The 15153-nt window shown below is 30.0% G+C and overlaps 4 protein-coding genes across 4 annotated transcripts in view; 2 read left to right on the top strand and 2 right to left on the bottom strand.

The window, feature by feature from the left end:
• LOC128961046 (bolA-like protein 2) overlaps nt 1–618 on the top strand; it is a 638-nt gene extending 20 nt beyond the window's left edge. Inside the window, exons 1-2 of the mRNA XM_054307252.1 lie at nt 1–265; nt 330–618. The exon at nt 1–265 is cut by the window's left edge and continues 20 nt beyond it. Of these exons, the coding sequence (XP_054163227.1) occupies nt 194–265; nt 330–527 (270 nt within the window). The 5' untranslated portion in view covers nt 1–193 and the 3' untranslated portion in view covers nt 528–618. The remainder of the gene's footprint in view (nt 266–329) is intronic.
• Nucleotides 619–5057: 4439 nt separating this feature from the next.
• Nucleotides 5058–6440, bottom strand: LOC128961091 (tenascin-like). Its single transcript, XM_054307299.1, has 2 exons — nt 5792–6440; nt 5058–5728 (listed from the first exon to the last, which is right to left on the bottom strand). The coding sequence occupies exons 1-2, from the start codon at nt 6108–6110 to the stop codon at nt 5217–5219; spliced, it is 831 nt and encodes a 276-aa protein (XP_054163274.1). The 5' UTR covers nt 6111–6440; the 3' UTR covers nt 5058–5216.
• A 428-nt stretch (nt 6441–6868) lies between these two features.
• On the top strand, nt 6869–8510 carry LOC128961081 (tubulin beta chain-like). Its single transcript, XM_054307290.1, has 3 exons — nt 6869–7226; nt 7284–7639; nt 7695–8510. The coding sequence occupies exons 1-3, from the start codon at nt 7061–7063 to the stop codon at nt 8508–8510; spliced, it is 1338 nt and encodes a 445-aa protein (XP_054163265.1). The 5' UTR covers nt 6869–7060.
• A 106-nt stretch (nt 8511–8616) lies between these two features.
• Nucleotides 8617–12985, bottom strand: LOC128961078 (dihydropyrimidine dehydrogenase [NADP(+)]-like). Its single transcript, XM_054307287.1, has 12 exons — nt 12844–12985; nt 12289–12399; nt 12057–12224; nt 11824–11985; nt 11086–11733; nt 10150–11033; nt 10014–10059; nt 9831–9951; nt 9516–9778; nt 9141–9455; nt 8995–9078; nt 8617–8933 (listed from the first exon to the last, which is right to left on the bottom strand). Exons 1-12 carry the CDS (start codon nt 12874–12876, stop codon nt 8673–8675), a joined length of 3096 nt encoding a protein of 1031 aa, XP_054163262.1. The 5' UTR covers nt 12877–12985; the 3' UTR covers nt 8617–8672.
• Between the last annotated feature and the right edge of the window lie 2168 nt (nt 12986–15153).

Genomic DNA, 15153 nt, shown 5'->3' with positions numbered 1-15153 from the left:
ATTATATCCGATCCGATCTCTATTATGTATTAATATGTGTTATCATAACATTTATAGTGAAATCACATGTTTTGAGAGTTTTGCAAATCATTTAAATTTATTATTAGTTTTTGATTACAATCTAAAAATCTAAAGTATTTTGTGACCAAAAGTCATAAATTGATTGTCAATTAATGAGACTATTGTGTTGACAATGTCTTCACCACTATTTACCATTGAATACATTAGCGATAAACTGAAGCAAAACTTGGAGACAACACATTTGGTTTGTTATTATTATTGATTTGAAGTATTTATTTGTTTGATATGATGTCTATTTGTATGACCAGTCAGTTGAGGACATGTCGGACGGGTGTGGCATGAAGTTCAATGCGGTTATAGTGTCGGACAAGTTTGAGGGCATTCCCCTATTGGAGAGACACCGTATGGTTAACACTATATTGTCTGATGAACTCAAGTCTATACACGCTTTCACTATGAAAACAATTACTACTAAACAATACAATGATTTACTAAATAAAAAATGATTTCCAAATAATTACTATTAGTTTGAGATATATTTAGTTAATAAAGTATCAGTTGATGTATTAATAAATATATTTGTGGTCATCCGTTATGTTTTACAACAACAAAAATGATTTGTCATATTGTCGATGATTTGCACTTTATTTGATTATTTTTGTTAATTACTTTGAAAATATTGTGTGATTTATCAATAATCTTAAAAGAGTTTTATTTCCTAAAAATATCATTTTTATTAACAAACAAAATATGATTAGTTTTGATATGTCATCCAATGATTGTGGTGTTTGGGGTCAAAACCAGGAACTCTTGTCTTAAGTTATATAGTATTGAGTCATTTCCTTACCATTTGATGAAATCGATTGATAGTTGACTTAATCCACAACAGAGATGGACTTCATTTCAAAACTCAAGACTCAAAAGATATCACATAATATTTATCATAATATATATCATAAACAATGGTTAATATCGTACTGAAAATAGTGTTAATTGTATTAATAATTTTGTTGACATATCATCTGTTTGTTACCATTGATCTGAATCGAGTGATACGTTGGATCAAATTGGTTAATACAACCCGATCTCTCAAACAACTCTTGTCCGATGAATCTAATGATTGGCATTAATAATGGTTACCGAAGTATCAAAAATTTTTATGTATTTGTAGTTTTAATTAATAATTTATTTTATATTTATATATATCATAACTTATTTGTACGATGCTTTAATTTTACAATAAATTATTTTTTATTAATTGTACAGTATTTTTAATTTGCAAAATAAAAATGTTTTATTTTACTGTATTTGTTATTTAAATTTTGAATAAATTATAGATAATATGTTTACTCATAAAAAACAAATCATTTATATTTTTTCATTTTATAGTTATACTGTATTTATATATGAGTCTTAATAAGTGAAAATTAAAAATTATATTCAATAAAGATTTGAAATAATTTGTTATTTTATTGGATAAGATAAAGAATTACATTAATAATGTTATATAATATACAGTACTGTAATTACATGTATAACTTGAACTTTATATTTAGTATAACAGATATCAAAGCGTTAAGAATAAACATTTAAAAATTGTTTAAATTCAATAACAATTTAATTTTCACTGATATATTACTTATTGTAATATAAACCTAATAATTAATTAATAACATTTTTTATTATATTATAAAATTTTTATTAATTTAATTACAATAATTTGTAAGACAAAAATGTTGTTATAAATAAAGATACATTTTGTACAAACATATAGTCAAATCTATTTTTTAAATAAAAAATTATAGTGTATAAATTAGATATTTATATCACATGATGTTTTGACATATATTGACATAACTAATTTAAAAAATTATTTAACGCTAAAAAGATTAGTTTCAAAACAAAAATTTATTTTTGAACTAATAATATTTACATGAAAATTTTTGTTATAAAGGCATTGACTTGTTTACACATTTAAAAAGTTGGCAAATATAAAAATAATAACTATATTACAACATATAGTCATGATTTAAAAATATTTTTTAGATAAAAATATATTTGGTTATTATAAACATATTCTATAATTTTGTTGATTAGAAAATAAGTGTTATTAAATGAAATTCTACATTAATTAAATTATTGTTAGAATATGAATGTTTCCAAGTTACCAATGTAGTAATTAAGTTATCAAGATCAATTGACTAATTATTAATTATATGATAATAAAAATATCTAATGATCTTCAGCGCCATCGATACCAGAATCGCTTCTTTCATCGATTGTTTTATTGTCTGAATGAATATCACTAAAGTCGCTGATAACAACTTTGGTGTCTTTAAGATCTCTTGATATCTTTCTCTTGAGTGAATCATTTCCATCGCTGACCGGATCAAACACTTTGTCTAAAGTGTCTTCACTATGACTTCTATCATGTGGTCGAGTGTTGTAAGCATCAAATGAATCGCAATTGTCTGAAGTTGTCTTTTGATTGTCGTAATCGAGATTAATGGACAATGAGTTCATAGTACTGGTGTACCGAAGATTGTCATAAACCATATTTTGTTTCTGTTGAGAGTTCAAAAACCTGGGATCTGGAAAAGTGATGGGATTTATCTTAAGAATGGCGTGAATTTGATCCAACTGTTCCTTTGACCACTTTTTTATTGTATTCTTTTTGCGAAAAAACTTTTTATAGATATATATAATAAATTGAAATAACAAAAATAATATGACAAACACAGAGAAGGCAATCATTATCATCGGAAACAACTCCATTGCAAACACTGGATATCTCACAATTCTAGTGACAATTATTAACCCAAAAAAATTGATAACTGAATATTGATTATACACTTTACATACATTTCAAATAAATATAGTTATTAAATATAAAACCATTATTTCAATTTTCAGGTAAAATATCACTTGMAATCTAAACGCCCAAAATGCAAACTTTTTTTATTTAAAAACATAATCATATGACATATTAGTGATATTATAAAATAATATTGTTTTTCGAAAATAAAATTATTTTTAATTAGTGTTAAATTATTTATATTTCGCACAATTATGTTATATAAAACTATTAGGAATGGGATTTATGATCCACTTGATCCATCAAAACAGTATAGTCTATGTTTGTATTAACTAATAAAACTTGATATTTTTGCGTCAACTGTAGTTAATTGTGTAAATAATCATTATTTGACATTTATGGGAATTTTTTTATTTTTGTTTTAATGCCAAATATAAAATTTAATAATCACTATATATTGTGTAACATTGATATTATGTCAAAAATCAATATTTACTACTAATATATTGTTTATATACTATATGTGTTTTAAAACTACATTTATTTTCCGTTTATAACATATGATATTATTGTATATTTATATAATTATAGTCTCATAAAACTTTATACAACAAAATTAATTTAATTAACTATAAATATTTAATTAAATCACGAGTTAAGGGTGTGTTGTCATTAAATGCCAGTTTGTCTGTTTGTTTCGTAAACTTTAAAATTAAATATTTTTTACAAGAATTTCGATAATTTATCTAATAATATGTGTTTACAAATTAGTTTATGTTTGTATGGAATTAGAAATACAATATTATAAAGATATTTATGATATTTTTGTTGTTGTTGTCAAACATTCATTGGATTCAAATATAAAATTAACAATTATTTTATTATTATATAATATATATTATAATATTTTTTTTGTATTGAAATATTATATTACAATAAATACCAGTAAAGAATTTTTCGAAATTTATTTGTTTTTAATTTAATTATCTATTTTATGCTCATATTTAGTAACTTTACACATATTTTAAAAGCGATAACAAACAAAATTTTGTGTTAAAAGACAAATAAATAAAATATAATAAATATTTTCAAATGTTTTGCGAAATGGGATGTCTAGTAGACAGAGTGTCATAATATGTGGGCAATATATCAGTGCTTTGATTATCATAACCAACAAAACTGTTTGATTGTTTGCCAAGACTTTCGTTATTTTGATTATCATTAGTTGTTATGTCATTAGCAAAGAGTTCGTCATAAGTGGGAGGCAGTGAAGAATTGTCTTCTTCATTGATATCTATATTGTGGTGATGACTATGAAAGCTATGATCTTCATAATAGTTATTAATTGTAGTGTTTGTAATCACTTGGAAAGGGTTTAGAGTAGACATTGGAAAATGTTGGCCATAAAGTGTCAGTAAATTAGGTCCAGAAAAACAAATATTACGGTATAATGAGCACAGAGAGCAACATAAAAATATGAATACTGGTATTGATGCCATTATAAGACAATATTTGTCAAAATTAGAGCTCATAAAGAATATCTTTGGGTTAATACCAATGCAAAAGTTATTATCAATTGGTCGTCGATTGCACACAAGTCTAACAAATGTCACTTCACTTGAATAAGAAGTATAATTAGCGGATCTRTTTTGTTGATAACCTGCCGGACAAACACACGTCTGGTGTTGAGTCGATCTTTCATTTTCTGCATTCACTTTGATTCCAACATTTGTTAAATCAATGTTATAATATCCGGAACAGAGTTTACATAATTTATCACTGGATCCGATCAAACATTCAGTGCACTGTCCGCTACATATACAGTCGTCACCATAAAGAATCTCCAATTGTTTTGACAAACATATTAATATAATTTCGTTCAAAATCAATAAAACAATTAAATTCTTAAGTGACATAACTTTATTATTTTTATATAAGAATATTTCATTTGATTAAAATACAATACCGTAGGTAAACCATTAAAAATAAATTGAATTTATAATAAAAAAAATAATTATGAGTTATCAATACAAAATAAAATTATATAATTATTTGGCTTTTTTGATTTGTTCACTTGAGTTGCCAATTAATTGTCAATAATTTGTGAAATACCGGTAATAATTTTTATGAGATTATACTCATTAATAACAATTATTTGTGAGCATTTTGTAAACATAAAATACCTGACTATATAATTAAATAAAGATTAATATTTGGTTAAATAAAAAGATAACATTAAGTATAGTTAATATAAAATGATTAATAAAAAAAATAATTATAAACAATATTTTCAATGAAAACAAAACAATATTTCAGTCAATATATTATATATGAGATTTGGAAAAATGAGAAGACATGATATGTATATAAAATGTAATCTTCACGCAGTCTCGCGACTATTGATCGGACCATCACTTGTGGCATTAGATTCAATATCAGTAGCAAAAGACTCCGTCTCTTCGTTAGTTTTATGAAGTTGTTGTTCGTGTTGTTTCTGTCGCTGCTCTACAAGACGTTTGAGTAGTAATTGTTGTGTCGCCGGACCAGAGTTGGTGCCAAACTTTAGCGACAGAGCTGTCCCGAAAAATAAACCCAAACCTATAAATAGATATATCATTTTGCGGGCCTGACTATCCCTTTCTTTGATGTGCTCGTTGTCTTCACAACCATCGATGTCGTAACTATAAGTGAATCCTTGAGAGCATTGACACGACTTGTCCACACAAATCAAATTTCTCGTTTCATTCAAATTACAGTCAATGTCTTTCACACAAAAACCATTAAAACCACGAATCAATTGACACTCTTGAGTGTTGCTGTCATATGTGAATCCTTGATCACAAACGCACCGGTAGTTCCACTCATTCGTGTGTAGGCACCGGACGTGTTCACCTGATTGACAATAAAATTATCAACAAGTGGTCAGAAGATGTAATAGCATATGATATTAGATACCTTTGCAATGGAAATCATATCTACAGTAATTGAGTTCCGAGTTAAGACTACCCACCCGTTGCGGTTCGCATCGGCCAAAGTTGTGGTCATAATATTGATGTTTAGGGCACTGTTGAGGAAAGCAGAACCTCTTGTCGATGACATACCAGTTGCCAGGTTTACAGCGACACATCTGTGATGTCTGGTCACAGTCGGCGCCCATTTCGTCCTCACATCCGTTTACCGTATATTTCTGGTAATCACATGAAGTCAACTGTGTCTGACTCATACCGATGGACAACAAGTGGCCGACAAACACAACAATTGATAAATATTTCATTGTTGAGACACTAATGACTATAACAAATGATCATAATTTCAATAACTTTGGGATCAATTTCATGTGATAATCAAATGTCAAAAACAATGTTTGAGTTATTGTTTGTTTACTTTAACTTTGATTTCATAACTTTAAAAGTATTTCATAACAAAAGTTAACTTTAAGTTTGTTAACAAATGTTATGTAAAATTGTATTCAAAACTCAAAACATTTACTTCAATGACTGCTTTAGTGACTCATATCTGGGACTCAATAATAATAATAGTTTTCACAAAAGCATAGCATTTAATACATAACTCCTCTCTAGAGTTAACACTAATTGCCAGTCAATTGAATGTATGTTTGATTACATTATGTAAAGTATAGCACAAAGGGTTCATCTCATGCCATGTAATTGAACCCATCCTTCTGTATATACATAGCTATCCGTCAAACTTTTATTTGACTATTATTTTGATTGAATAGTCATTGAATTCAATTAAAATACTAATTTTTTTTTAAAATTCACATTAGTTCTCAAATTGAGATAATATGAGCTCAACTAATCATTAATTGACCGCACAGTTAGCATTGATATTATAAATATATATAAGTTATATAGTATTTAATAACATTGAAATACAATATTGTAAATAATTTATTACATTGAGTATAATTTTAAATAAAAATTTAAGTACTCTTTAGTATAAAAATTATTTTTTTTTGTTTTGTTTTGTTAGTCAAACAAGTGTTTTATTAATAAAATCTCTGTTTATTCATTGAATTTATTAGTTATTATTAATTAGACTATAAATGAGTGCACATATCACTGATCAGTCATTCAATTGCTTCTATAGACACACTTAACACTTCGTTCATTAAATATTATAAAACATATATTGAAAGAAATTATTTATTATAATTTATATAAAAAAATATTTAATTAATTATATCGATATTCAGCAATAATCATGAGAGAGATAGTGCACATCCAGGCCGGTCAGTGCGGCAATCAAATGGGATCTAAGTTTTGGGAAGTAATTAGTGAAGAACACGGCATTGATCCRACCGGTCATTATAAGGGTGACACCGCTATACAGTTGGAGCGCATCAATGTCTACTATAACGAGACTTCAAGTAAGTTAGCAACAAATTAATCAAATTCTATGTCATATAACCTACCGATGCTTTTAGATGATGTATATGTTCCCCGATCGGTACTACTGGACTTAGAGCCGGGAACCATGGATGCGGTCCGTTCGAGTGCTTTTGGCCAACTGTTCCGTCCCGATAACTTTATTTACGGTCAAAGTGGTGCGGGAAACAATTGGGCAAAAGGTCACTACACTGAAGGTGCCGAACTCGTGGACCGTGTGTTGGATGTGGTTCGCAAAGAGAGCGAATCCTGCGACTGTTTGCAGGGCTTTCAATTGTGCCATTCATTGGGTGGCGGAACCGGTTCTGGTATGGGAACACTTCTTGTGTCTAAAATTCGTGAAGAATATCCCGACCGTATTATGAATACATTCAGTGTTATGCCATCGCCTAAGGTTTGTTTAACAAGTGTTAAACAAATATCAATATATTATATAATTTGATTATTAGGTGTCGGACACAGTGGTGGAGCCTTACAATGCAACTCTGTCTATCCATCACTTACTAGAAAACACCGATGACACTTTTTGTATCGATAATGAGGCTCTTTATGATATTTGCTTCCGAACCCTCAAACTACCGACCCCTACGTATGGTGATCTCAATCACTTAGTTTCATTGACAATGTCTGGTGTAACTACATGTTTGAGATTTCCGGGTCAATTGAATGCCGATCTCCGCAAACTGGCCGTCAATATGGTTCCATTTCCAAGACTACACTTCTTTCTTACATCATTTGCTCCGTTGACATCTCGAGGATCGAGACATTATCAGTCATTTAGTATTCAAGACTTGACTCAACAAATGTTTGACGCCAAGAATATGATGGCTGCTTGCGATCCAAGACATGGAAGATATCTAACTGTTGCCACAATATTTAGAGGCAGAATGTCTATGAAAGAAGTGGACGAACAGATCAATCACATTCAAAATAAAAATAGCAATTATTTCGTTGAATGGATTCCTAATAATATGAAAACAGCTGTTTGTGATATTCCTCCGAAAGGTCTAAAAACTGCCGCCACTTTCATTGGTAACTCGACGGCAATTCAGGAAATTTTCAAACGTATATCACAACAGTTCACAGCAATGTTTAGGAGAAAAGCTTTCCTTCATTGGTATACCGGTGAGGGAATGGATGAAATGGAGTTTACTGAAGCAGAGTCTAACATGACTGACCTGATCTCAGAGTATCAACAGTACCAAGAGTTGACTAATGATGATGAGGGAGAATTTGATGAAATTGAGGATCAATACGCTGACTAACGTATCAATTGTCAAATATTTGTTTTGATAAACTTTTTATTAATGTTTTTATATTTTTATATTTAATAATTAACTCTTTTTAATGTTTGTATTTATATATATAACTTGATGTATAGATACAAAAATAAAGCTAAATTTTAAATAATAAATTGTTGAATGACTTCATTGAGCCGGTAAAGAGATACTAGTTTTGCGTTGATTATTGGTCTGACTTTTGAGTTGTGTCCCTCGTTTCGGATAATGAGGTATAGTCTTCTCGACCATTGTTACGCAATCAATGATAGGACACACACTAAGACATAGCGTACAACCGGTGCACTCATCCGTTACAAATGGTAAATGAGTTTTGCTATCAAATGTAATCGCTTGATATCCCGAGTCATTACATGTCATATAACATTTGCCACAATTAATGCACATATCCTACAAATTTAATTAATTCCTAATTAAATGTTGTTTTAATTATAATTTAATAATTGAATACCTGATCAATAAGTGCCACTTTTTGTTGTGTTATATCTAATTCATTAAATGTGCCGATTCTTGTAAGTGATAATCCAATTAAATCCTATAATAAATATAAATTATAATTAAATCCTATAATTATAAAAAAATTGAAAGAAAAATTACGTTAATTTTTGAAACTTCTTTTGTCGGCTTATTTATAATTCTGTCTTTTGGAGGAATTAAATCATCGGTCAATAAATCGATATTTTGTTTGATATCTCCAACTAATTGTTCCCTTTGTTTCTTATAGGGACCAAATGCCGGTAATTTTTGCTCAAATATTTGAATAGGTTTTCCTTTTTGATGTTTTGGAGTGAGAGGCGACTGTCCCATCCATTCAGACGTTTCATCAATACTTCTCAAATAAAGAGCTGCCTTTAATCCAGTCATATAGTCTTCAATAACAGTAAAATCTTGGTTTTGAATTGAACTACAAATCTATAATTGAATGATATATTTTAAATAAAATAAAACAATAATTAATTATTTGTCACAAACCTGTAGTACTGAAGCTCCTGCATATAAAAACTCAAGGCCGACATCAGCTGAATCTATACCTCCCGTCGCTAATATTGGAAATCCTGGTAAAGCTCTCGCAATCGCAGATACAGCTCTCAAAGCTTGAGGTTTGATGGCATTACCAGAAATGCCTCCATAAGTCGTACGTTTTTCTTTGCCAATGGCTGGCCAGGGAGTGCCGTCGCCTTTGAGGTCCATTAAACCAGAAACCGTATTGATTGCGGTCACACCGTCGGCTTTTCCTAAAATATCAAATTAATAATTATTGTAAAATATATTATTTCAAATTTATACCATCTTTCGCTGCATTAGCGATGTCCACAATATTAGTAACATTTGGAGTCATTTTAGCAAAAAAAGGTATTTTGACCGCTTGTCTGACCCAAAGACATATATTTTTGACTAATTCTGGATCCTAACAATCATTTTTAAAAACAAAATACAGTAATTATTATAATTTAATGCAAATTGTTATACCTGTCCACATGCCATTCCCATTCCACGTTCACCCATACCATGAGGACTACAAATTTTATAATAGATTTATAAATAYTTATACAAATATATATATATATATAAAAACTATAATATATATAAAACATTTATCAAATACCAGCTTAAGTTCAATTCAATGGCATCGGCGCCGGCTTTTTCTGCATTAGAGGCCAACTCAATCCAGTCTTCTTTAACAAACGTAGCCATTATACTAGCGATAATTATATGGTCGGGAAAATCTCGTTTAATTTCGGTAATAGTCTGATACCAATAGTCGGCTGTTTTTTCACTTATTAATTCAATGTTAAGAAATGATCCCAAACCGGGTCCATACATATGACCCGATGTGGTTCCTCTCACAATACGAGGGGAAACATTAGTGACCAGATTTTTGTCTAAACTAAATGTTTTGGTTAAAGCAAAAGCCCAACCGGACTCAAATGCACGCCTAATCATAGGTCCGCTAGTAGTTGGCGGAGCACTGGCCAAACCAAATGGGTTTTTGAATTTAAGTCCACACATCTCAACACTTATGTCTACTAAATCAATGGGTGTATAAAATCGAGGCATTTCTATATTTCCTATAATTTGATTATTATGTTTGCTTTGAATATATTTATGCATATTATAAGCGGCTGTCTTTCCATCGTTTACCGCTTCTACAGTAGTCTCGGAAACTCCAGCAATGTCTCCGCCAACAAACACCCACTCCTCACTAGAAGTCATCGATTTTGTGTCAACAATTGGTTGACCATATTTTGTTAGTTTCAAAGGAGATAATGCATTGATAATTAATGTGTCAAACAGTCCCGAACCAAATGCCGATATAATAAAACTAGTCTTCAATTTGACCACTTGTTCAATGTCTTCGACACAATTTCCATTGTCATCGACTTCTGTTCTGAAGAATTCCATCGAAACAATTTTGTTTCCTTTGACTATCACTTTAGTTGGCGACAAAAACGGCAAAAATTCACATCTTTCTTCACGAGCTAATTCCATCTATATATCAATCAATTAATATTTAAACTAAAATTATTTAAGTAATACTAACTTCTTCAGGAACGGCTCTAATATTAGTGAATCCACGTCTAAATACAATAAATACACGTTTGGCACCACATCTTAATGCAGAAGTGGCGCAATCAAAGGCTGTATCTCCAGCTCCCAACACAATGACATTACCATAAAGTGATGGCAATTTTGGTCCAATACAGGAACACATCCCGGATTTACTAGCGGTAGTCACAAGTGGTAGAAAGTCTTTGGAAGTATAGAATCCCTGTTCAATAGTCAACTCCTTAAATATTTCCAATCGTTTAGGTTCTGGTAAACCAATGCCAACAAAAACACATTCAAATTTGTGATCATTTTTAAGAGATTCGAGTGTATAGTCATTTCCAAGAGCTTTATTCATCWCTATCTTAACCCCCAAATCCTTCATTAATTCTACTTCAAAGGCAACCACACTATAAGGAAGTCTGTATTGAGGAATTTCAGATGAACTTAATCCTCCAATAAATGACTTTTTCTCAAATATAGTAATGTCATGATAACCGAGTCGAGCCAAAAATGTGGCGCAACTGATACTGGATGGACCACAACCTATTAGACCTATTTTAGTGGTGTATGACTTTGGAAGTGCTTCTATTGGCGGCAAATGTGGTGATCGTATTTGAGGCAATTTCATTGCTTTAAATGTCTACAGTTTTGTTTAATATATAAAAATGTATGATATTGTATATTATTGTTAAGATTTTGTTAAATTTATTAAACAAATTACAAACAATACCTCAGTTGCAAATTGTTGAAGACCTCCAATATTAATGGGTCCCTCTTCTGTTGCATATAAATTACATCCACCGACACAAAGATCACTTGTAGGGCAAACCATACCACAAGTCAATCCCAAAGGATTATCTGAAAGTATCTCTTTTGCCGCCCCGTAATAATTCTAGACATTTATGTGTATTACAATTACCGGTAATTGTCATTTAAAATGTTTTTAAAATTATGAACAATTACCTTATTAGCAATCATTGAAATAAATGCCTTAATATCGATTTGTGTGGGGCACCCCTTTTGACAGGGGGCGTCTGCACACTTGAGACATCGGGACGCCTCCCGGAGAGCTCCTCTTTCGCTTAAAGTCGTGTGTTTTATGTCATCAAAATTATTTGTTAGACTACATGTCTATAAATTTTAATAAATAATTTTTAATAATCGATAAATATTTTTCAATTTTGTTTTATCTTACGTTACAATTCTTGTCATTATTTCTTTTCCAATGCTTTTTATTAAATTTAGTATCAATACTGGGGACTACTTTCGCAAATTTATTAACTTTTGGATTCAATGCCAACAAATTCTGTTTATTAGTAAATTAAATACAGTATTATTTGGATAAAAATATTAAATCAATTCCAATTATAAAAAATTATTTAAATCAATTAAATATATATAATATATATAATTATTCAATAATATATAAAGTTATAAAATCTTTTTTGATTAAAAAATATATTTATATATTTAATCTAATGTAATCTTGTTACAAAAAAAWTATTAATAAAATATTAATTATTAAACCACAACTTAAATTTTAGAGTCCAATATATTTTTATAATTTAAAATATAATATTATATGTTATTTATATATTTTATAAAATATTGTATTATTTTATCTATATCATTATGCCATTAATTTCAAGTAATTTTAATACAGTATAATATATTCTGGTTTATGTGATTGACTTATATTTGATTTAATTTGTATATAACAATAATAAATAAATGTTATGCAATACTTTACCTCAATATCAGGTGAATCCCTACTAAAAGACATTTTCGAAAATACTTTAAAACTTTTTTCTAATTAATAAATGATACTAAAATTGTTTGCAAATAAAATTGCTTTAAAGACTCATTAATTAAATAAATTATACGATTCAACACTTAAGATAAATGTATAAAAACGTATTCACAGTTTCAACTTATAGAAAGAAAGTCCATGAATTGAAATCATTTTTTTCAACACAAGGACTGTCCAAAAGTGAATCTCAATGATACCAATGAGTAAACTTTGACGACAATCAATGATACTATTGGTATATCCAATATGTTAGACAAAGAGACTGACTGTTGCCAACAACATTCACTTATTTGTATCATTTAATCACTAATAGTATTAATATAATAAATAGTGTTTTAATAAACTACTCTATTATACAAACTCAATAATCAGTACAACTCATCAATTTTCATGATATTGTGATATTTCACGTGAATTAGGTTAATAGTTAAACTGTGAGAGAGTTTTTTATTATATCGGCCGATGTCGGCTACTAATGATATCACATTTACTCAGTTTAATTTATTTGATTATTATGTATAACGTGATGTTATATGATTTCAAGGTTCCATAATGTATTGCAGTTATAGGTTTGTTTTGATAATTATTTATTTAGTACATAAGGTGTATACATAGTTATTGGGGTTTAACAATGTAGTTGTTGGTTTTGGTTTTATATCCAATGTTTATAAGTTTAGTTTAGTTAGTAAAAATATAGYTATTTGATTGGAAACAGAGTGATTACGCTGAAAGACGTCATAGAATATGATTTTTTCAGAGTAAAGAGAGTTAGTCGTTGACAAACTCTCGGAGAGTTCTCATCAAGTCTTCAGAGTGAATAGACGTGAAGTGATATATTCTAGTTGTAATTTATACTCGAAACACATAAATAAAGGGATTTAACACAACTAAAGAGTAAGTTTTTCGAGGGGCTCGGGCCTTTGGCCCTGAGTCCCTTAAGAAAACGTAAGCCCGCGAATTGAATTAATTGTTAATTGTGTAAGTAATTATTCACGGCAGTGTAAGTATAATTAATAGAGTTAATTATGTAAGTATTGTGATAAAGGAGTGAAACACAAACGGAAACTACATCGGCAACTCAGTCGGATTCAACTATAAGTAAGTTTGAGTTTAAAGTATGCCAATCTGCGGGAGCGTAGGTTCGGCATGTATTATGTCTGCCTATGGGAGCATAGGTAGGACATGTAGAGTATGCCGACCTGCAGGAGTGCAGATAAGGCTTTGATCCGAGGCAAACCTCGGATCAGGGTATAGTTTCAGACTGAAATAGTCAGTCTTAGGTGTAATGGATAACAGTAATGTTATCTAAAGGTTTGTCTCTCGGTGGAAACACCGATCGAGACATAGTTTTAGTAGGTAACAGTAATGTTACCTTAAGGTAAACACCGATCGAGACATAGTTTTAGTAGGTAACAGTAATGTTACCTTAAGGTTTGTCTCTCGGTGGAAACACCGATCGAGACATAGTTTTAGTAGGTAACAGTAATGTTACCTTAAGGTTTGTCTCTCGGTGGAAACACCGATCGAGACATAGTTTTAGTAGGTAACAGTAATGTTACCTTAAGGTTTGTCTCTCGGTGGAAACACCGATCGAGACATAGTTTTAGTAGGTAACAGTAATGTTACCTTAAGGTTTGTCTCTTGGTGGAAACACCGATCGAGACATAGTTTTAGTAGGTAACAGTAATGTTACCTCAAGGTTTGTCTCTCGGTGAAAACACCGATCGAGACATATTTGCGGAATGTAATAGTTAAATAATGGGTTTAGATCTATGAAAACATAGACTAAGTAGTAGTTCTGACTGAAGAGTCGGATATAGGTTAAGTATAATAGAGTGAAAAATCGGTATGTATTGTATGTGAGTGTTGTGAGAGTAGGTAGTAAATAACAACGTCAAACAACGAAGCAGCGGAACAAACGACGGGATCGGGACGACTCAGCGTAGATAAAGCTAAGTGAGGTTTTATTTAAGCGTTGCGATCGATGTCGTTGAGGGTGTCATCATCTTGGAGGTGATGATCCGTGTAGCTTTCGTGTCAACTTTACCGCTGGAGAAGGTGATAGTATGCGCGGCTTTAACAGAGAACTATCTCTGAACCTATATTTGTGAATCACCACACGGAAATTGCTACAATATGTTTCACTTTTCATTAAAAATATAATATTTAAAAAATAAAAATTTTTATTATTTTCTATACTCTATTCGATTAAATTACTATTACATAATAGTAAAAATATATATTAATTAT

This window comes from Oppia nitens, unplaced genomic scaffold (assembly GCF_028296485.1).
Source record: "Oppia nitens isolate AA-2021 unplaced genomic scaffold, nextdenovo-longstitch-racon4-pilon3 scaffold5_pilon_pilon_pilon, whole genome shotgun sequence".
NCBI lineage: Eukaryota > Metazoa > Arthropoda > Arachnida > Sarcoptiformes > Oppiidae > Oppia > Oppia nitens.
This window is presented reverse-complemented; position numbering and strand designations above follow the sequence as displayed.

Bases quoted from the DNA above. Each gene is read 5' to 3' on its own strand.
- LOC128961091 (XM_054307299.1), bottom strand. From the start codon at position 6,110: ATGAAATATTTATCAATTGTTGTGTTTGTCGGCCACTTGTTGTCCATC. The intron at 5,729-5,791 runs GTATCTAATATC...ATTGTCAATCAG, and splicing joins ATATGATTTCCATTGCAAAG to GTGAACACGTCCGGTGCCTA.